We start from the raw sequence: 21,375 nt of genomic DNA, 5'->3' as shown, positions 1-21,375 counted from the left end.
ACTTTTCAACTTCAAATTTGAAATTTTTAGGAGTAATTTGCGTTTACATTGGTTTAGTATAGGGCTACGAAGGGACCGGTGGTCGAATTCGACCATCAGATTAACACAAATTAGGGATGGTGGTCCAACTCGGTGACACCCAAATTTACAACTGACCAGCATTTCCATCGCAAATGAACGGTATTTAAAATATTTCGTTGAAATCATTTTAAAATTAAATTCTAAATTTATCGAACCTATTCGGACCGTTACAGTACCTACCTTCTGCATTCTTACTCTCTCACCAAACTTCAACAAGTTTGTATCTAAAATTAGAATTTTTTATTAGATGACATTTTTTTCATTCATAGTTCTTACTACATATAAGTACGTATGATAAATTAAAGGAATGATTTTTATTTTGAAATACTTAGGTGCTTCCCAAATCTGATTCCATAAAGTAAAACTTCTTAGTTTTTGTTATGAGTCTACATGACTTAAAAAGGTCGATATTTGGCAATTGCATTACATACTGAGCATGAATTCACCGAAAGAAGAATCAGTATTAATAACAAAGAACGTACTTAAAGTTATCAATAAGTAAATAACTAGTTTTACTGTTAATATAATTAAATTTTCGTTTCAACATAAAGATTTATAAAACTGGAATATACGTTTTAATAAAAAATTAGAAACTTAGAAATAAAAATAAATACATAAATAGGTACCTACCTACCTATTAACCTATTAATGTTTTTAACACATGCTACGACTATGTATTTATTTTACAATGTCAGTATCTAAATTCCAAGAACACTCTTAACGGAATAAACAAGAAACAGGTTTAAACTGCTTAATTGTATCAATCGCAATCAGTATAGTAACATGAAGTTTATGTTTAACATCCCAAGGAAAGAAGTGGCAGTGAGATACAGGTCTAAATCTGAAAATGGCTTTTGCCATATTACTCTTTATTTTAGTTGAAGTCGTTTATTGTAAAGAAACCGTTGGTATGTAAAATAACCACTCTTTAATTTTAATATTATGTACCGATCGTCGGGACCACGACCTTATCTAAATAGTCGAGACTCTTGGCTTTCTCCAATCTCCAGCCTGTTCATTTGCCAGTTTTCGGCGTTCGTCGTTTGGCGCTACTTTGCAGGCGCCGAAATTGGCGCGAAATATTAAATGTCAAAAAGATGACATGTAAAATGCTGTTTGGAGACGTGTAAGGATTATAAAAAGACAAAAACATTCATGAATTGCCTTCAGACAATATTCTACGGAATCACTGGCTTGAAAGTTTAAATATTTGCCCAGGTGGCGATTTCAAAAATCTTTTAATCAGTAATAGACGCATATAATATAATTTAAAATGTATTTTAAAAATATTCTTCACTAACATAATGTTGTAGGCAACCCTTTCCAATAGTGCTGGTAATGTACCGATCCCGATTGAAACATTAAATGTCTCCGCAAACAGTCCTTTGCTTGCTTAAATCGTCATTTTCTTTTCCTTCGTCTACTTCCAATGTTGTGCGTATTAACAAGTACAGAATTCCGTGAAATAATTAAATTAATACTCACATCTCCATAATCTTCGTTGTATTTAAGAATATGTATAGGCTCTGCCATTTCTATTGAAACACCACCTATTGGATTTTTTCTAAAATTTAGCAATGTGTAACAGGTTCGGTTGGTTGTAAAACGGCTTTTAGTGAGAAATTTGAAATTTTGACATTTTCTAGTTCCTAAAACGTCAAAGCAAATCACTGTCAAAATAAGTATGATAAATTGATAAATCAATGATCTAACTACACATTTAGCAATTATTTATCTCATCGACGCATCGTGCATTCTTAATATATATAATAATTTAATATAAATGTCAATAGAAATCTAAAAATTTTACGCCTGCGAGTCCTACCACTACAAAAAAATAATATAAAGTGCGGGATTTAATTTTGATGTTATACCTAAATGTTAGCATTGTTAGCAAATGTAAATTGGTTCTAAGCTGAAGACGCTGACGCTTTTTAGAATGATAGAAAAACACCTTTTTTAACTTACGGAAAAGATTTCTGAAATTTCAACACAAATTTTTCCGACTGACCACATTGGCTGACTTAAATGCAGTTTATCATATAATTTAATAAGAGTTCTCTTCATGTCAGCACCCATAAGGACTCGTTTTTTTTTCTATTTTGCTCTATTTTCGCGAAAAAACAATAAATTCTTGATAATTATTGGGTTATAATTGAATGAAAGACGCGTTGAGTCAAATATGACATGACATTCAACAAAAATCAAGATTGGCAATAATAGTCAAAAAATTACTAAACATATTTGCAGCGTTGCCAAACTGTCAATCAAGAGGTGGTGTTTCAATAGAAATGGCAAAGCCTATATATTGTATATCGGAAAATTTCGATTAAAATGTGACAACACAGTGACAGAAAGCCAAGTTTCAAACCGCGTGGTTTCGAACTCAAATCGTCCGTTCGCTAGCGCCAAACGGCTTACAAGTGCATAATGGTATTTTTCTACTTTGCGTTTCTAATGATGTCATTATGAAACCCATTTGAGTATCGAAAGAGAGCTCATTATGAAACGCAACATTTTATTTTCTAAGGTTGGTACCGGGTTCGTTGATCGGGTGTTAAACGTCGAAAATGATAAACAAGTAAGTGCAAGTAACATAACCTCAAAATACTTTTATTTTTAAACTTTAAAGATTAAAAGATTACAGACTAAAGGATTAACACGGAAAGTTAGGGTAATGTTGCACTTTAGGTCGGTGTAATAATGATACTTATGCGGATGTACAAATAGCGAAAACCTAAACACATTTTTATTAAAAATTAAACTAATGCACCGACGATAAAGTGAAACATTACCCAAGTTAATTTTGTTCACTTGAAGATCTCGAGTTATTATAAACATTAATGGTAACGGTGGACGAATCATGGCTGTTAATTGTGATGCCAGGCATGCCAGGAATAGTTTCACTCGACTTGAAGTTTTGCTGAACACTCCTATTGTCAGACACCACAATGGTTGAAGTTGCTTTAGTGTTCTCTTTACTGCAAACAACCACAGGCACAGGATTACATGGCTGTGAAGCTCTTGATGTAGATGCACATGAAAGAATTTGTGCCACTTCAACTTTCTTTTTTAGGGATTGTTCGATGTAGCCCTCAGCCACAGCTGAGGACTTCCAGCCCCCATGACGCTTAATTGTTATCAAGTCACCTCCCCGGTTTGCTAGGTGGGATGCACTAGACCGTCGAAAACAGTGCCCTGTAAACAACTCAGGATTGGGTAGTTTTAAAAAAGTGGCAATGACTTTTGGCATTTTGCCAAATGTGTTTATCCCAATGGGGCTGTTAATGCAGTACCCATTTCTGTATGTCAGAAAGAAACGACTGTGAGTAACATTTTTAGGTCGTAAGTTGTGGTAAGTCTTAATTAAGTCAATCCATTCATTGTCTGTTATTGCAAATAAACGTGGTTTATTTGTTTTTGTTTTAGGTATGGAAACCAGAATTGAATCACTTTTAAAGTCAACGTCGTTTACGGACATAATCGTTAACTCTTCACGTCTACAAGCTCCACAGTATCCCATTATTAAGGCGATCTAAAAAAAAAACTATCAAGAGCAACTGATAATACACTCTGTTATGAATTACATTTTTTTATTACGGTTTCTGTACTTATTTTATTCATAATAATAAATATAAATTGAAAATGACTACATACCTTCATTGCTAGGTACATCTTATTATCCGCGTGTCCTATGAAGCGACATATATCTTCGACTTCCAAAATTTTGGATTTTTTTGGTTGATAATTCTCTCCTTGTTTTTTTAAGAAGGCTTGCAATTTAGCGTAACGTGATATATCCACGTTTTTGTAAATGTTTAAACATGATCTTAACATAGAATATATCGACCATAAGGTAGAGGATTTTTTCGTCTTACTTTGCATATCGAAATATGCAATTAAAACATTCTCCGATATGTTCTGCACCTTATTTTCCCGACACCAGGCTTCAAAGTTCGCAAATTCCTTCTCATACACCTCTCTTGATTTTGTAGGTAGTAAGTTGCTAAGGGTGCCCTCAGCAACTTCACGTAACTCAGGGGGGGTACAGTTTTGGTCGTTTTCCATACTTTTTTCTTAACTTATACAATTAACTTAAATATTGCGAACTGTCAATTTTACAATTTCGAATTTCATTTGTTTCAAATTCAAAATGATAAAGATCCAAGTTACCAGTAGGTACCACCCGTCATGTATTAATACAAAAGTCACTAAATTCCAAAATTTTGATTTTTAAGCCAAAATAGGGCAAAGTAGAAAAAATAGTATAAAGAACTCGTTTCGTAAGGCGTTTGTCGCACTTGTCCATTACAAAACTCGCCGCTACGCTGGCTCGTTTTCTAAACTTGGACGCGTGCGACAAAATTGTGCCTTACGAAACTCGTTCTTTAATATACTATTTTGTAATTTGCCTCGATTTTGATTCTCTAATAGACATATTAACGAACGCGACGTCATCATCTGGGGTGTCCTTATAGCCATTATTTCACGGAACATTTTACGAAAATTTTTAGGTTGGCAAAGCTTGATCCGTCATGCGTGTCAGTTTAAATTACAAAATGTGCAAAGAATTATTTATCAGGCTTTATCAGGCAACAAATTCGCGACCGTATTTTTGGCAATTTCACGTATTTCAGCGGGCGTACATGAAAGATTATCTTCCATATTCGTGTTTTGTGACAGAATTTGGATAAAACAAAAGGCGACTTTGAAGACTTGATCATATTTTCACTTTTAAAATTAAGACATTACCAACCGCCACAAAAATCCCTAAATCGAGGAAAGTAAACATTTTTGTTTAAAAACGACATAAAAAGGGCAAATTACAAAAAATAGTATAAAAAACTCGTTTAATAAGACCTTGAAGCACTCATTCTTTAAAATAACTCGTGGCTACGCCACTCGTTTTTTAATCTTGAATTCGTGCTTCAAGACTGGTCTTATGAAACTCGTCTTTTAATATACTATTTGTTCAAATGAACAGGCCGGAGAGAGCCAAGAGTCTCGACTATTTAGAAGGTCGTGGTCGGGACCAATGCTTACCTTAAAAAAGATATTTGATGATCAAGATAACTTGGCATTTGTTTTATACAGCCTGATTCATAACCTATGGTAAACATTTGAACCTGTGATATCGTGCGTTCATTTAAATTTATCCTCAAAGTTTCCGTTGAAGAGTCGATTGTGAACGCACTGTACGGATTACGGATCACGGATCAGCTGTTTAAATGTAACGTTTTTACACGAATGGTGCATTCATAATCGACTCTTCAACGCCAACTTTGAGGATAAATTTAGGATGAACGCACGATAGGTATCTATTACAACAGGTGACTACATATTTAAATTTTCACCTAGGCTTAGCCTATTGATCGTTCTTTGTTTGTATCTACTCTTAAATCATTATTTAATTTCACATTTCACATTTCATTACAACTGTAATGAGATGTTTACATCATTCTTTTAATTAAAACAAAATCGCAACAATTTTAAAAGGTTATGGTTTTTGTTTTTAAACAAAATCTAATTTTCAGGCGATTCTTGTACTCTAAAACCGTCAGACTCTTTAGGTAGATGCAAACTGTTAAGAGACTGCCAACAAATTCGTGACCAGGTATTGCAACAGCAAACTCTACCACAAACATGTGGATTCCACGGAACCCAGGCAATTGTATGTTGTCCGATAAGTTCACAAAATACCAGAAAACCTGGTGAAATAAGTAAAAAAAGTAAGAAATATTAACGCAATTAATTTAAATGCGTAAATGAATCTAACTACTTACTACATACTTTGTATTTATAAATAGAATGTAGAGAATACTCATCAATTGCGCGTGATGATTCACTAAATAATCAAAATGAATGTGAACACAAAAGGATTAAACGAATTGTTGGAGGAATATTAGCGAGCAGAAAAGAATTTCCACATATGGTGAAAAAGACCTTAAATATTAACAAAAACAATTTTTATGTTATATTTTAGGTAACAATAGGATATGAAGAAAAACCTGATCAGATAAGTTGGTTATGTGCAGGAACTTTGATAAGCCCACAGTACGTTCTAACAGCTGGACAATGCTTGGCAAGCCGATCTTCGTAAGTTACTCTTAAAATCAATAATACATATTACATTTTTAAAGTATTTAAAAAAAGCAACAAATATTGTACCTTTTGTTATACCTCACTTATTTCCACTTCTTTTGTAACACATCCAAGCAAAATAATTTACCATATTTTTAGCGGTTTTCCAAAATACGTAAAAATGGGTATTACGAATTTAAATGACACAGACCACAAACAGCAATACGAAATAATAGAACGCATTAAATACCCGGAATACCAACCCCCTTCTGCTTATCATGATATAGGGCTTTTGAAATTAGAAAAACCAGTCACAATCAATTCATTTGTTCGACCGGCTTGCCTTTACACAGAAGCAGAACTCTCGTCTGATAAATTAGTCGCCACAGGATGGGGACGTACCGAATTTACAGGCCCAACCAGCGAAGATTTACTTAAAGTTACATTAAACGTTGTCGAACATGACGTTTGTAAACAGCATTACCTGAAATTAAGGAAACTTAAAAACAGTGTCATGAATGACATTCAAATTTGTGCCGGCTCAACTGATCACAAAGATACTTGTCAGGTACAACTTTATTTTACTTTTAAATGAATGATACAAAGAAATATAGGGTGTTCATTTAAATTTATCCTCAAAGTTGGCGTTGAAAGAGTCGATTGTGAACACACCACTCGTCAATGTGCAGAGTAAAATCATAAACAAGGTAAAAAATGAGGTTAGATTTAAACAGCTGTTCCGAAATTTGTAATTCGTGGTGCGTCCACAATTGACTCTTCAACGCCTACTTTGAGTATAAATTTAAATGAACAACCGATACTAGCATGGTAAGTAAGTACTTGTTTGCCTACTTTGAGTATAAATTTAAATGAACACCCGATACTACCATGGTAAGTAAGTACTTGTTTAACAACTAAAAGCAATTGATAATTACATTTATCTACGGCTGCTTGGATAAGACCTTATAACCACATTCATTTATAGTCATTTGAGTTGCGTAATGTAGTTCATTACTGCACTGGTTTCATTACGTAACGCATTTTTATTTAGAAGCAAACAGACAAAATTTATTGAAAGACAACAATACAAAAGAAAAGCTAGGTACTTATTGTAAATATATAACACAGTTGTTCGCCCAGTTGCCGGCATCGACTTCGTTTCGGTCTTCAATCTCTGGGCTTGGCACAAAAAGACTCACTTCCACTTTTAATGATATCATCTACTATTCTCTTTTGGGTTGCTCGCACAAGAGACCTCTTTGTAATACACGCCATACTGGAAAAACGACGCAAACTGCAGTGACACCTCCAGAGACGCTCGTCTCTTGCACTCCAGGTCGTCCTCGAAACAGGTCACTTCACTTCTGAGAACCGCGATAAGACGTACTGTAGTTTCAATTTGGTTGTAGGTCGTAAAATTTTATGGTACTTTAAGTTAAAAATCTTGCGGGGCTTATAAATCCTAGTTTACCACTAGCAGGTAATATTTTAAGCAGGGTTGTATTGTACATTTGGTATATTTGCATTGTACGGCAAACCGGCGATGTCAAATTGCAGCGAGGATCGAAGGTTTTAAAATCCTAAGTACTAAATTGCAGCGCGCGGTTAGTTTGGGTCTTAATAACCTGATGTAAACTGCAGCGCTTATAATCTTAATAAGGGGTCGGCTTGTCATTTAGAAATTTTCAGGTAGCACTGCACTTCTCAGTTCATTACGCAGATGTATAAAAGGTGTACATGATGCTCTTGAATCGATTCAAATTAAAACTAATCGAAATCAGGATTTTCTTCTGGTGAATGACAAAAGAAAAACATTATAATTTTTTCTTGCCACAAAAATTTGAAATTTTTGTCAACATCGTCAAAAATTTACGCGGACGGTACGTTTTCACACTGTACAATTTTTTTTAAACAATTATTTACTGTTCACGGATATAAAAATGTACATTATGTGCCTCCTTCGTCTCGATTTTTCAAACTCTTTCTCGATTCTGTTCCTTCCTAACCTTATATCCCAATATACCTACTATTAAAATCGTTCTACTGAAAAATGAGCGTCTTTTCCAAAAATTCCAGACTTTGCAGATGATTAATTAGTTACTTCCTTAAAAGTCGGAGGTAAGGGATAGTTATTATTTATAATCGTCTACCTGCCCACTCCCTGGGGGGGTAAAATGACAAGCGCTGCTATTTACTTATTTGGAAATCAGTACCTGCTTCCCCTAAAAGATTAAGACTTGACCGCCGCTGCAATTTGATACTGCCCCGGCAAACGGCACGCGCCGCTTTCCAACCTTTTCAAACCCAACCATTGTGCGCGTTAATCGCTCATAATATCCAATAAAATTTTACGACCTACAACCAAATTGAAATTACAATAAACGACCCGGCTCTCAATTATGAAAAATTAAAAACAACGCCTTGTTTACAAACAGAATTAGTTGGTTGTCCTGGTATTGAGCAAATTGTTTCAGTCTTGTGGCTTTGATTTTGAATTAAAACGATTGAAACTGACATTTAACAATTATCAAAATATATTTTTGTAAATGTCAAATTTGACGTTTTTGCCAAAAATTGATTTTTCGTGCAGCCGGCCGGAATTTGGTAAATTACAGATCTCGAAATCGTCCAGAAACACATGCATTGTCGGCCTAGTCCGGCTAAAAGTAGGGATTTTGAGTTGTCATCGGTTTCGGTTGGCATTTGTTATCAGAATTCTATCAAACGTCAATGTTTGTTCTGTGGATGGCTCGTTAAAAATGTTTTTCTATTTATAACAACGTACAAACTACAAAGAAGCAATATTTAACTAAAATTAATTAATTAAAATTACATTTCGAGCCACTTCTTGAATATGGGCTGGTGTATTTATTACAACAAATGTTTCAGGAAAATGTCAAAAAAAAAACAAATTAATTAAATTTAATAAATGTCAGGAAACAAGAGCGATGTTGATTTTAAAATTTAAATGTTTAAATGTAAGTGTTGCCAACACAAAAAAAGTCCCTAATACCAATTATTAAAACAAGTGCTTTAACTTCCATTTAACAAAAATCCGCAGAAGTCGGCATGAAAAATTTTGTGTATCACACGTCCAGAAACTGTTTTGCGAGCATTCGTACTTACAATACTCGTCTATCGACTCGTATTGCAAACCGCACTCATGCTCGCAAACGTGCAGTTCCTGGCCTTGTGATACAAATAACTATTTTTAATTAATAATTCGCAGCCGTAGATAAAATGTTGTACATAACACGTGGGCTAAAGCATATTACAGGAAACTCGTGTGTTACACAATCTTCACACTCAAGTCCTGTAATATTGCTTTTATCCCACTAATTATGTAAATAACTATTTTAATTGCAATTCAAGTCAAGTAAACTTGGAATTATTAACACCCAACTCTCTTGTTATTAAGTACTGAGGATCTGCTGTATTCCCGAGAGGTCGTCGTTGACAAACGATATCGGTGTATCGGTGCCGATACATCGGCATCGTATCGACAAATGAAAAGGAGCTCCATATACTGCTATTTTATTATGTCAGTATATCGACAACGATATATCGGTACCACGTTGCTCAGTGAAAAAGGGCCCCAATAATAAACCCTATTTTAAAAACTGAGAACTTCAAGAAATTGTGCTTTTTCTATTGCTGATAAGTACATAGGTACATTTAAGCATTATTTTAGGGGGATTCCGGTGGACCTTTGCAAACTTACCACGTCGGTGATGATATTACATGTATGTATGATATTGTTGGAATAACATCATTCGGAAAATCCTGTGCTGTCAACGTTCCCGCAATATACACAAGAATTTCATATTACGTTTCATGGATAGAAGATATTGTCTGGCGCTCCTTCGTACTGTAACTTTCCTGACTTTGAGGATGCTTGGATTTTTACAAAAAATATGAGACGAAAAATTGTGAGAAGATAAAAACCTATTGATCTTATATTATGTTGTGTTATTTATTTTTATTTAATTAAGGTTCTACGAAAGGTCCCTACGTTGGAAGAGTAATCGTGCTTTGGCAATGTTTGGTACCAACAAACAATGATTGTTTGTGGCTTTTTTATTTAAATTTTGACTGAATGAACTTTACTTGCGGTCAGCGAAGTGAAATTTGACTAATAGATAAGTGAGTCAGCTAAGTAAATAAATTTGTGAATATGAAACAACTTTAAAAAGAATATGAGATCCGAACCATGGTACAAATAAACATGGTATGATCGAAAGACAGACCTAAAAATTTCGTTGTGCGCACAATAAAATGACGTCAGGTGGCTGCACGCGTGTTATTGGCTGAAACCTGAAAACTGTCAAATAGGCGTCAAACGTCCCTGTCTGTTTATATTTCAACGATGTCAATGTCCTAACCCTAATTCGTTTAATTTCAATTACTCTTCAAAAGAATGGTTTCAATGTTTCATTATTGTTTTTTTTATCTTGTTCATGGCTTTCTTTAAACAATCGACCAAAGATTTTGTACACTAATGTGTTACAATCTTATTTGTGTGTAACAAGACTTACTGCTGCAATTTAGGTATTGCAGTGTTATACTCGTATTTAATTTTTACGTATTAAATAGTAACCTTCCATACTGTTGAAGATCAGTAGATTTATAAAAAAAAAAATATCATTTTCTAATATAAGTTGACATTGCCTCATTAAATTGTTCCGCGAATTTTGGGGCACCCAGTATTATGTATATGACTATTAAAATATATTTTTTAAAAGACCTTAGGATATTTTTGAACAACATCGCTACCTCCAACATTTCTTTGAACGAACATTTAAATGTGGCGCCTATATGAGCAGCCACCTGACGTTACAGATATGTGCATAATCATACCATAGTTATTTATACCATGATCCGAGCCATGTGATTCCTCGTGGAACCTCTATCAAGTTTAGAATAATCTCGGGAAGAATAAAAAGGAAAGGTCATCCTTCTCCACCTAAGTTTGGCGATGGCTTACATTTTGTTCTCTACCACGGACCACAGTTATTTGAGTACGATGGACCTTGGCAGAGCTTCCCTGACTACGAGAGTTTCAAGGAACGATAACGTAGAAAAAAATATGAAAAAAAAACGCCCTGGCGTGAACCCGTTTTCCCAATCGTTAAATGCTAAAAGATTACACACTTTGCAATGATGAATTTAAAACAATTTAAAAGAATGATTTTGAAGATTTTTTAATTAATTTTGAAAGAAAATAATATGTACACTTCTATTTAAAAAAAAAACGTACAAGTAGTGAGCACAATTTTGGCTAGATTGTGAAATGGTAAACCTATCTTTTAATTGTTGTTACTTAGAAACCTGTAACAAAACCCGTGCTGATAGCTGGATTTTATCGATGTATTTTTCAGAGATTTTAATGTGTGTAAAAGTTTTGCCTTATTTTTAGGCAAGTATACCAATTACATACTACAAACACAACTCAAACTTTTATTCATAAATTTATAGAAAAAGGCAACTCCATTGTATGACATACAGTTGGGAGCACGGAATTTCGCACACCAATTTGTATGTCACTAAAAAAAAACTATCTAGTCTAAGCTTTATTGTCATATATAATATACCAAGGGACAGATATATTGCCGGAAATTTTTTCGAGCAGTCCTGACAGACGAGTGTTTGCCGCAAGAAAATTACACGAGGGCTTCAGCCCGAGGGTAATTTTGAGCGACAAACACGAGTGTTGGACTGCAAGAAAAAATTTCTGGCGATATATATCTGTCCCGAGGTATATTCGGAAGAGAATCGCCCGAAAAAATTTTTCCCTAGGGCAATTATATCGGAAATTTTCCCTAGGGAAAATTTCCGCTTAATTAAATTGTGATTGGTTGCTATTCAAACAATTCGGAGTTGTGATTTGTCAATATAAATCATGTGACATTTGAGGGCGATTCTCATTATAATCAATCATGACATATATGATCATGACTGACGTTTCACCTAAACTGTCACGAAAATGCCGCCAGTATCTTATTTTAATAAAATTATGTCAGTGAAATGTCCAATGTGTGCGAAATTCCGTGCTCGCCACTGTACATACAAAATGTCAATAATACGTTTTCTTGGAAACGATTAATTAATTTGATCCGTATTTACAGTAGCCCTCAATACGTGTACGCTTTTTTTTTTAATAGAAGTGTACTTAATTTACTTTTAGCTTAATGCAAGAAAAGACTAATAATTTACCTTGTAATTTACAACACTGCTTTCGGTGTGAAAGATACCTCCAGCTACTGCAAAGTTCACAACCGATGTTCATTGTGTTGGTTTCGCTTCGTTCAGTCGTTCTCGCACATCGTACAGTGGAGAGCACGGAATTTCGGGCAGCAATTTATGTCATTAAAAAAAACAATGTAGTCTAAGCTTAATTGTCATAGAATGTCATAATAAATGTCAGAATAATTTATTTTGACTCAACTTCAAAATAAACTGTCACAATTATGCAAAATTATTTTACAATTTAGTTATTGATTTTTAAAGTTTAACAAAAAAATGTTCAGCTTTCGGAAAATGACATCTAATCACGGGAGCTATTCTGTAATTTTTAAAGGGCCGTTAAAATTTTAGCGTCTTTTGAGGCTTACAGAATGGGCCGTATCACGACACCGTTATTAAAGTTTCCGTTAACTAGCGTCGTGATTAAAGTAAATATAAAACGATGTAGATTTATGTAATTATAAGCTGCCAGAAAGGGATGAGTTCGTTGTTAAAATAATACGTTAAATTGAAGTTGAACTTTTGAGTTGAATTACGAATCCATAGACGGCACAGCAAAAAAAAATCAAAAAGGCCGAGTGCTGCGTATCTTTACAATTTTCCGTAGTTTTTGAGCTTGTTGGTCTTACTAGAAATGTAATCTGTTTTCTCGACAAATAGTTAGTTTCATTACAAGCTGCGAAAGTTTACTTTTATGTGCGAGGTGTTTTTAAATGGCCGAGGCGAAGCGTAAGCTTAGCCCAGGTTATTTAAAAACTCGAAGCACGTGAAAGTGCTTGGGCAGCGTGTAATGTATTAAACTTTTCATTCTCCCATCGACATTTAATAAAATATAATGATTGAGTGGTTATAATAAAATTAGTACAGGGTTATTCTAAATGATTGTAGTCGAAGTAGGCGTGAAAACTGAATGTAAAATTTATGGTTGCCGCTCCACATAAAAAAACATCAAAATGATGTGAATAAGTGAGTACACACCGTTCACACACGGGAGTTAAATTGGGTGCAAAACAACTCAATATTTCTGAATTCAATCGTTAATTTAACAAAAATCGCACTTTTCACCTAAAAAATGACAGTGACAGCGACAAAACTGACAGTCACATGAAAGCGGCAAAAATGTAATAACATGGACATGGCCTACTTCGACTACAATCATTTAGAATAACCCTGTATAAGCTGGCTTGTTGTTAACGTTACTTTAGTACCAATACAAAAACATTTTTTTTTTATTTTGCGTTTAGAATAAGTCTATTCTAGCACCCCAATGACGTCATTTGAGTGCTTTAATAGGTCGTTGGCGTGTTAGAATAGACTAGTAAAATTTACTGTTGTAGTAACCCAGTTTAAAATTTTAATTTTAATTCCCGGTACCGCCACGAGAGCGCGCCAAATGTGAAAGTACTAGCGGCTAGACAAGGAACTAAGGGATGAGGTTGGCAATCCTGGGGAGTTGGCAACTCGGGGAGAGCGGAAATATAGCGGGGGTTAAGCGGTCTCTCGTACGCGTGGTTGAAGGGAGTAGAGTCCGCCCGTTCTAAGAGTAGCACACCAATAAACTTGCGTTGATGACAAATTTGAGTCGGACCGAGTCCACTTTTGAATTTAAGGGGTGTTCTACCTGCGCAGTGGCGCCCGTGTCGAAATGTCTAGTCATTTCGAATTTACGTAGCGTGTTGGTGATTTCGTGTGTTGTTTCCGAGTCTTTTTAGTCGTTTTTATAGAATCAGTTCGTTTCAGGGCTACACAGTTTTACAGTATTCTTTACTAAGAAAGGACAACGTCTGATAATGGTTCATGCGGGTGGAAAAGATGGTTTCATCCCGAATGCTTTGCTAAATTCCAATAAAAATAAACAAAGTGGTTGATCTTTCTTTGAAATAATAGTTACGAAGTCGGGTGATTATCACGACTAAATGAATCACACTAATTTTATGACCTGGGTGAGAACCAAGCTGTTGCCAAATCTACCTCACAAGCTGTTTTAGTGATAGACAATGCATCCTATCATAACGTAAAAATTAATAAAGACCCAACAAGCGCTAACAAAAAAAAACATGATTTCTTGGTTGGTACGACGGAATATCACCCACGACCCACGCAAAACGAAGCCTGAATTATACGAATTAATCAAGCAAAATAAACTGAGACATTGCGAATATGTGCTGGACACCTAACTGGAAAGCCATGGACATCGTGTTTTTCGGCTGCTTCGTTATCACCCGGAGTTAAATCCTATTGAAAAAATATGGGCTTTAGTAAAAAATTGGGTGGTAGCTCGAAATATAAGTTTTAAGGCACAGGAAGTCGAAAAATTGACAAAGGAAAGGTTCGAAGCTATTGTTGCTGAAGATTGGTTAAAAATTTGCGAACATGTTGACAAGATTGTTGCGAAACACTTGCAAAAAGAACATATTATGTTTGATAAAGCATCCGACAAATTAATTTTTCACCGTAAATACTGGTGACTGACGAATTCAGCGAAAGTAAAGATGATAATACGAACAGTAAATAAAATGTATAAAATATTAATTAAAAAAATCCATGGGGTTTCAGTGAAGTGCGCACAAGTTACGCCACTGGTAAGATTCTACTTGTCAGATTCGCATGACTCAGTGTGCTACTCTTAGAACGGGCGGACTCTAGGGACTTTTGTTTGGTTTTTCGAAACAAACACACCGTGCGAAGAGCGATCCACATTTCAAAATTTGTAAGTTAAATCTGAATCAATTACACTACTCTCCCGAGTAGATATTTTGTGTCCCCGTGAGGAATCCGACGTTTTATTCACCTCGGGTAATTTTTTTGTCCCCTTTTTGTTTTAGGGCCAGGACCACGTGGTAAGGGTATGTTGTAGATTTCCTTTTGTTGCATGCTGTTTCTTTAAGAAGCACCCATTTGTTAATTTTAAGCGTTATCCCTAAGTTTCTCCCGGGAGGTTCATTTTTCAGGCAACGCGTTAATTTCGAAAATTAGGAGCCGTCGTCCGAACCGCGTGCGTTCATTTTGTTTTTTCTTTCACTAACATTTTCTAACGGCACTCGAACCACCATTTTCTTTTTGTTTAACATTACCAGCGATTATTGTATTCGTGATTTATGTTGCTTACTGATATTTGTGCCATTTAAAGTGGTTTTATTTTATCGTTATTTAACTTTGCGCTTGGTTCTCTTTTATTTGATCATTGTTTAATGTTGTGTTGTGGTTTGTTGAATTTTTGCATCGTTTAATATTACGCTTTGTTCGATTGAATTAAACTCGGGTTTTCTTTATGTTGTTGTTAAGCACCTCTAGATTTCGGAAGAGTTAAAGTAAAATGTTATAAGTGCGCCACTATGGGAGTTAGGTGACGATCAGGAAGTCGTGGGGTTGTCTAGTAAATTTCTATGGAGGCCACGGTTAAGTTATGGCCGTTAGCGGAGGCGGACCTAAGTCCTGCTCGATGCGGCTCTGGGATGCTGACGTGAAACCTCCGTCGCGGTTCTAGAGACCTCGTGGTTTGTCGGTAAACGGTTGGTTGGGGAGGGCGGACATAAGCCCTGCTCGATACGGCTCTGGGATTCTCATCGTATAGCTCCGAACGCTTCTATCACTCTTTCTTGGTCGGTAAAATAGTCCAACGTTCATTTACCCGAGTAACTAGAAACGTCGCTGGTCTCAAGCCGTTTCAGATTATTCTTCCGAGTCCCCTCGCGGCCGAGAGTTTGTTACCTCCAGCTCTGAGCTCCCGTCGGCGTACCTTGACCGCGTAGTTAGTAATAAAACTTGGAATTGTTATAACTAATTGTAAAATATGAGTAATACCTGGGATACGGTTTTGGAGAGGGTTTTTATCCGTCCCTGTCTGTAATAACAGCATTAGAATTTGTTACTTGTGTTTTTTTTTGCAACCTTTAACTTGTCATTTTTGTTGTCATTTACCCGTTGTGTTTGTTTTAAATGTCGCTGTATTAATATTGTTGTTTGTTTTTGCAATGGCCTCAGCTAGTTAATTTTCTTTACTTTGTTATACTTGGCCCTCGTTAAATTTGGATTCATTTCATTTGTTCGCCAAAAACCAACGTTATCACAGGCATTTTTCAATAAAAGGTATTTTGCGTCCCTCACATGTGTGTTTCATTTGCGGCACTCTTCCAACTGGAACCCTCACCGTTTGCATTCCGAACCTTTTCCGCCAAAAGAAAAACACAACGTAGGGCTCCTCCGCTTCGATGACGATCACGACCACATTTGTTACCGTTTTGCGCAGGTTCGAATATTTGGCGGAAAAAGTAATGTATTCAGATCATTACACTGTATTGATGTTGGTAGCGTGAAGTGTCAACTGACACACGTCAAAAAATAAATCTCGCAGAGAACAAAGCAAATTAATAAATAACAATGAACAAAACGTTTAATTTTCATTCTGGGATTTGGACTTCTCCAGCAGTAAATTTTCTAACGTCTTTTGTGCAATTTGCCTAATTTGCGGCGGCGTTAGTGATAAACTTTCTTCAGCATTCATTTTCAAACATCAAATGCGAAAATAAAAAAAATCTTACGTTTTCAATTAATTTTTTTCACAGTCGGCTGAAATTATGCCACATAAAAAATGTCACCAACCACCGCAAAATTCCCTACATTTAAAATTTTTATTTTTTTATTTATAAAATGGTATAAAGCGGCAAAATAGAAAAAAATGTATAAAAGATTCGTTGCAGAAGGTCCTTCAAGCACTCATTTGTTCCTCAACTCGTTTCGGAATTTCAAATTCGTGCTTGAATAGATGCCTTCGGCAAACTTATATTTTAATATACAGGGTCTATCAGAACTCGCGGACCAAAATAATACGGTGAAATCATCATCTTCGGGAATAAGTCGTTGGAAACTGTCTTCAGAGCCCTGATGTGATTTAAACATTTAAAAGGCTCACACCATTAGAAGTTAACCTAAATTCTATTAAAAATAATAAATTATAGTCTGGGTGTAAATTGTCCTGTAATTTAAGTGATAACTACCTGCCACCGATTTTAATTTTTAACGGGATGAAAAGCAGTTCATTTCATTTAGGAGTGAGGCATACATATATAAATAAACACTGTATAATTTCAAATACACTCCCTAATTACTACTTGTATGCGTATCTTTAATAATTGATGCATTGGTTAGTTTGGTTTGATTCCCATTTGGTTAGGTAATAATTAGTCGTTGTCTGTAATTAAAAACATTGATTTTTGTTGTATATCTGTTAGGTAATTTTGGATAGTTGACGAAATTATTTTCAGTCTTAGTCGGTTTAGTCCCACGATCAATCATCCCACGAAAATATGAGTTTTAGTATAAAAGTAATACGACTGATGCAGTGATTCTCCAAAATTTAATTTTTTTATTATTCTAGGATTACGATTTAAGAAACACCTTCAGTATCGAAAAATCGTTGCTATTATTTGCTGGATTTTATCCGAGAAGAGATACCAAAAATAGTTCCTTGCATACTTTCAGCGCATTGATGCATTTATGTTTTGCTTATACACAATTGTTGTCCATGATAATTCAATTAATAATAGATAAAAACGACGTGTCGAAACTCTCGGAAACACTCCTTTTCTTCATGACACATGTTACCTTTCTGTACAAACTGACGAATTTTATATACCATAGAAACAATTTGTTAGATATCGAGGATAGTCTAACATTACCAATTTTTTATGGATTTCCGTTTGATCGATTGGGACAGTTAAAAAGTGAAATTGAATCTTGTAAAACAATAGGAAAAATATTTCGTATTACGTGTGTAGTAGCTCTGGCACTGTATGGTTTAGTTCCGTATTTAGATAAGGGCAAATCGATGACTCTACCGCTGCCGGGATGGATTCCTTACAACGTAAGAAAATGTTATTATCCTACATACATGTTCCAGATGATAAGCGTTTGCATCACTGCTTACGTTAATTCTACAATTGATATCTTAACTTGGATGTTAATAACAGTGGCCTCTGCTGAATTTGAGATACTGAAAGGAAACTTAGAGAAAATCGATTATCGCTCTAATGGTGTAAAAGAACATTCGAAAATAATTGAGAACAATTTTAATAAATGTGTGAAACACCACAAGGCAGTTGTCAAGTATGATACACTATAAATTGTGCCTAATTTTAACTGAAGCTACTCTTTATAGTTTTGTCTACAAAATAGAATACACTTTCTCTGATGGAATATTCTTACAATTTTTTTCCAGTGTGATTGTGATTTGTGTCACTGGTTTTCTAATGATTATTGTAAGACATTTATTATTTGTGCGATCAAAATGATAATAAGTACTAAATTGTAGGTACCAATTCCAAGCATGCAGTTCGGATTCTTGGCAATGTATTTCCTGTGTATGATGTGTCAAGTCGCAATGTATTGTTGGTACGGACACATCGTAATGACTACAGTTAAGCGAATTGATCGATCATTTTATTATTAAATGTCCAAAATTAAATTTTAGAGTGATAACATTGGGCACTCTTTTTACATGTCCAACTGGTACGAATCGGATATTACAATCAGAAAAAACCTATCGATCTTTTTGGAAAAAACGAAAAAACCAGTAACTCTAACGGCAGGAAAATTTATTACATTATCTTTAACAACATTTACTCGAGTGAGGAACCAATAAAATTAGTCGATTATGAACAGTTTTCATTTATATTCGTTTTTTATTTCTAGATTTTGCGTTCGTCGTATTCTTACTTTGCTGTTCTGCAACATTTATATGACAATTCTTAAATAAAGGTGTTGGAACAACAAGCTATACCTATACTTATGTATGTGCAGATATACACTTTAAAAATTAATAAATCACAAATGAATAGCCTTATTGCGTTGTGAGAATTGTGCTTACAAATCCTGTTTTTCCTTTTTAATAGCTTGTAACAATACACAATTGTTCTCGTTGTTAACTTGGCAATGAATATTCAAATCGTTGGTGAGTAGGGGAAACCGGGGTAATACCGCGCAGTGGGGGTAATATCGCGCATCCCGAAATACAAATTGTTGGATGCAAGAGACAGAATCTGCCTACATCTACCTTAAAAGGTAAATATGGCAACTATGCTCCAGAAGTTTGCAATCGCTAGGAGCATCAAGTTGCACGCGGGAAACAAAAATGTCATTTTGCATGAGTTGGTTATAATAATTTTGTGCTGCTAGCAAATAAGCAAGGTAAGTGTCAATTTTAAAACAATTTAAATTTCGTTTGTACAGATGTTTGCCTTTCTTCTTTAGTGATCTTCTCCTAACTGGTGTTTGTATTTTGCATGATAAACAACAGAACTATGATTAAAAAACCAATTCACGGTCGATACGGGGTAATATCGCGTAAAGTTGCGCGGTATAACCCCACACTGATTTCAATAGTAATTTTGTTTCCATTTTAGATGGTCAGAAATTACATACGAAAGACCACACGGCAAACGTGGACAATTGATCAACTTAACAATGCTATAGCTGCAGTTCGTTCAGGTGCTAACTTCTTGGGAAGGAAATCCCTTTTCACGAAAGAACAAGAGCAAGGCTTAGCAGATCATGTCATAAAATTGGGAAACTTGTTCTATGGAGTAAGAGAAGTTTATACATTATACGAGTTTAGATCGTTTTTTCAGCAGTGTTTTTATTACTTACTTATTAGGTACTTCCAGGCCTTAAACAACATGCGCGATATTGCCCCACCGGGTGCGCGATTTTACCCCACCAGGCGGGACAATATCGCGCAAAGCAGTCGTTAGATATTTTCACAATTTATGAACGTTGCGTTGATTATTTTAAAGTAACCCATATATGTACTATCTTAAAGTAAAGATATGTGAGAAACGTGTACTGGATTACCGACTTCTTCCAATGAAAAATTTAATTTTTTTCAATCGATCTAGCTTAGGTGCGCGGTATTACCCCGGTTTCCCCTAATTTCAAATTATATGTAGGACTGTAAGTTAATATCGATTGTAAACGCACCACTCCGCCCGTCTGCAGAGTAGTGAAGTTATAAAGAGTGTTTTTTTAAATTTGGCGTCGAAGTAGGCGTTGGAGAGTCGATTGAAATCGCACCACTCGTGTAAAAGCGTAAGATTTAAACAGCTGATCCGTGATCCGTAACCTGTATAGTGCGTTCACAATCGACACTTCAACGCCTACTTCGACGCCAAATTAAAAAAAAAACACCCGTTATTTAAAAACCTGATTCATGATCTGTAATCCGTGGTGCGTTCACAATCGATTATTATTCAACGCCAACTTTGAGGATAAATCTAAATGAACACCAGAACACCCGATATCATCTATACAGAGTTGCGATTATATATGGAACCGGCTCCATCCTTAGGACTAATTATAAGCTAATTATCAAATTAAAAAAAAAAATCATAAGTTTTCTAAACACAAAGCCAACTTGATTTTTTTAATGGGAACATGGGTTAAATGGGGCATCATTAAAAAGCTTATTTTTTTAAGAATGAAATAATATAATAGGTCTAGTGATTTGTTCGACAGAATCTTAGAATAGCTATTTGTGCAATAAGTTAATAAGCTAATTCGGTGTTCAGAAATATACTATGGTATCTGCCAGATGTTTTCCACATTGAGGTACTGATTTCATAACCCAGGCTGCCCAAACCTGGTATCACCCAGTTACCAAAACACCTGGCAACTGTATCTCTTTCACGGGCTACCACAAGTCTAATTCACTCCACTACTCTCGGGGTCCCGGACCACAAATTATTCACCTGCCATCACTCCCGTGCATCTCGAATAGCTCCATTCGGTTTCAGCTGCCAAGCTTTACTGTCTTGCCTGTGCCGAAAATCACCCCCGAACCTTTTCAAACATCATTTATGAGCCATATGTTCGGGTAGAAGAAGTAGGTAGTTTTTGGTGTTGCATTTTTAATATTCCCTTACATATGAAATTTCAATTCACCAAACATAAATTCCTTGTAATATCTATTTGACACAC

General features: G+C 35.2%; 2 protein-coding genes and 1 long non-coding RNA gene across 4 annotated transcripts; all 3 read left to right on the top strand.

Moving 5' to 3' along the window:
* The first annotated feature begins 829 nt into the window (after nt 1-829).
* Nucleotides 830-10,119, top strand: LOC138135646 (serine protease snake-like). The gene is made up of 6 exons (XM_069054441.1): nt 830-989; nt 5,616-5,810; nt 5,889-6,013; nt 6,065-6,177; nt 6,322-6,730; nt 9,854-10,119. Exons 1-6 carry the CDS (start codon nt 929-931, stop codon nt 10,034-10,036), a joined length of 1,086 nt encoding a protein of 361 aa, XP_068910542.1. The 5' UTR covers nt 830-928; the 3' UTR covers nt 10,037-10,119.
* Nucleotides 997-3,730, top strand: LOC138135656 (uncharacterized). Of its 2 annotated transcripts, none has more exons than XR_011161039.1 (2): nt 997-2,662; nt 2,729-3,730. It is a non-coding gene; the product is annotated as an uncharacterized lncRNA (long non-coding RNA). The 2 variants fall into 2 exon arrangements; XR_011161038.1 differs by having other exon boundaries at nt 2,722-3,730.
* A 149-nt stretch (nt 10,120-10,268) lies between the features above and the next one.
* Nucleotides 10,269-20,240, top strand: LOC138135644 (odorant receptor Or1-like). The gene is made up of 6 exons (XM_069054439.1): nt 10,269-17,729; nt 17,783-18,510; nt 18,563-18,662; nt 18,716-18,820; nt 18,875-19,030; nt 19,096-20,240. The coding sequence occupies exons 1-6, from the start codon at nt 17,712-17,714 to the stop codon at nt 19,153-19,155; spliced, it is 1,167 nt and encodes a 388-aa protein (XP_068910540.1). The 5' UTR covers nt 10,269-17,711; the 3' UTR covers nt 19,156-20,240.
* Nucleotides 20,241-21,375: the final 1,135 nt, after the last annotated feature.

Source organism: Tenebrio molitor, chromosome 7 (assembly GCF_963966145.1).
Source record: "Tenebrio molitor chromosome 7, icTenMoli1.1, whole genome shotgun sequence".
Classification (NCBI taxonomy): Eukaryota; Metazoa; Arthropoda; class Insecta; order Coleoptera; family Tenebrionidae; genus Tenebrio; species Tenebrio molitor.
This window is presented reverse-complemented; position numbering and strand designations above follow the sequence as displayed.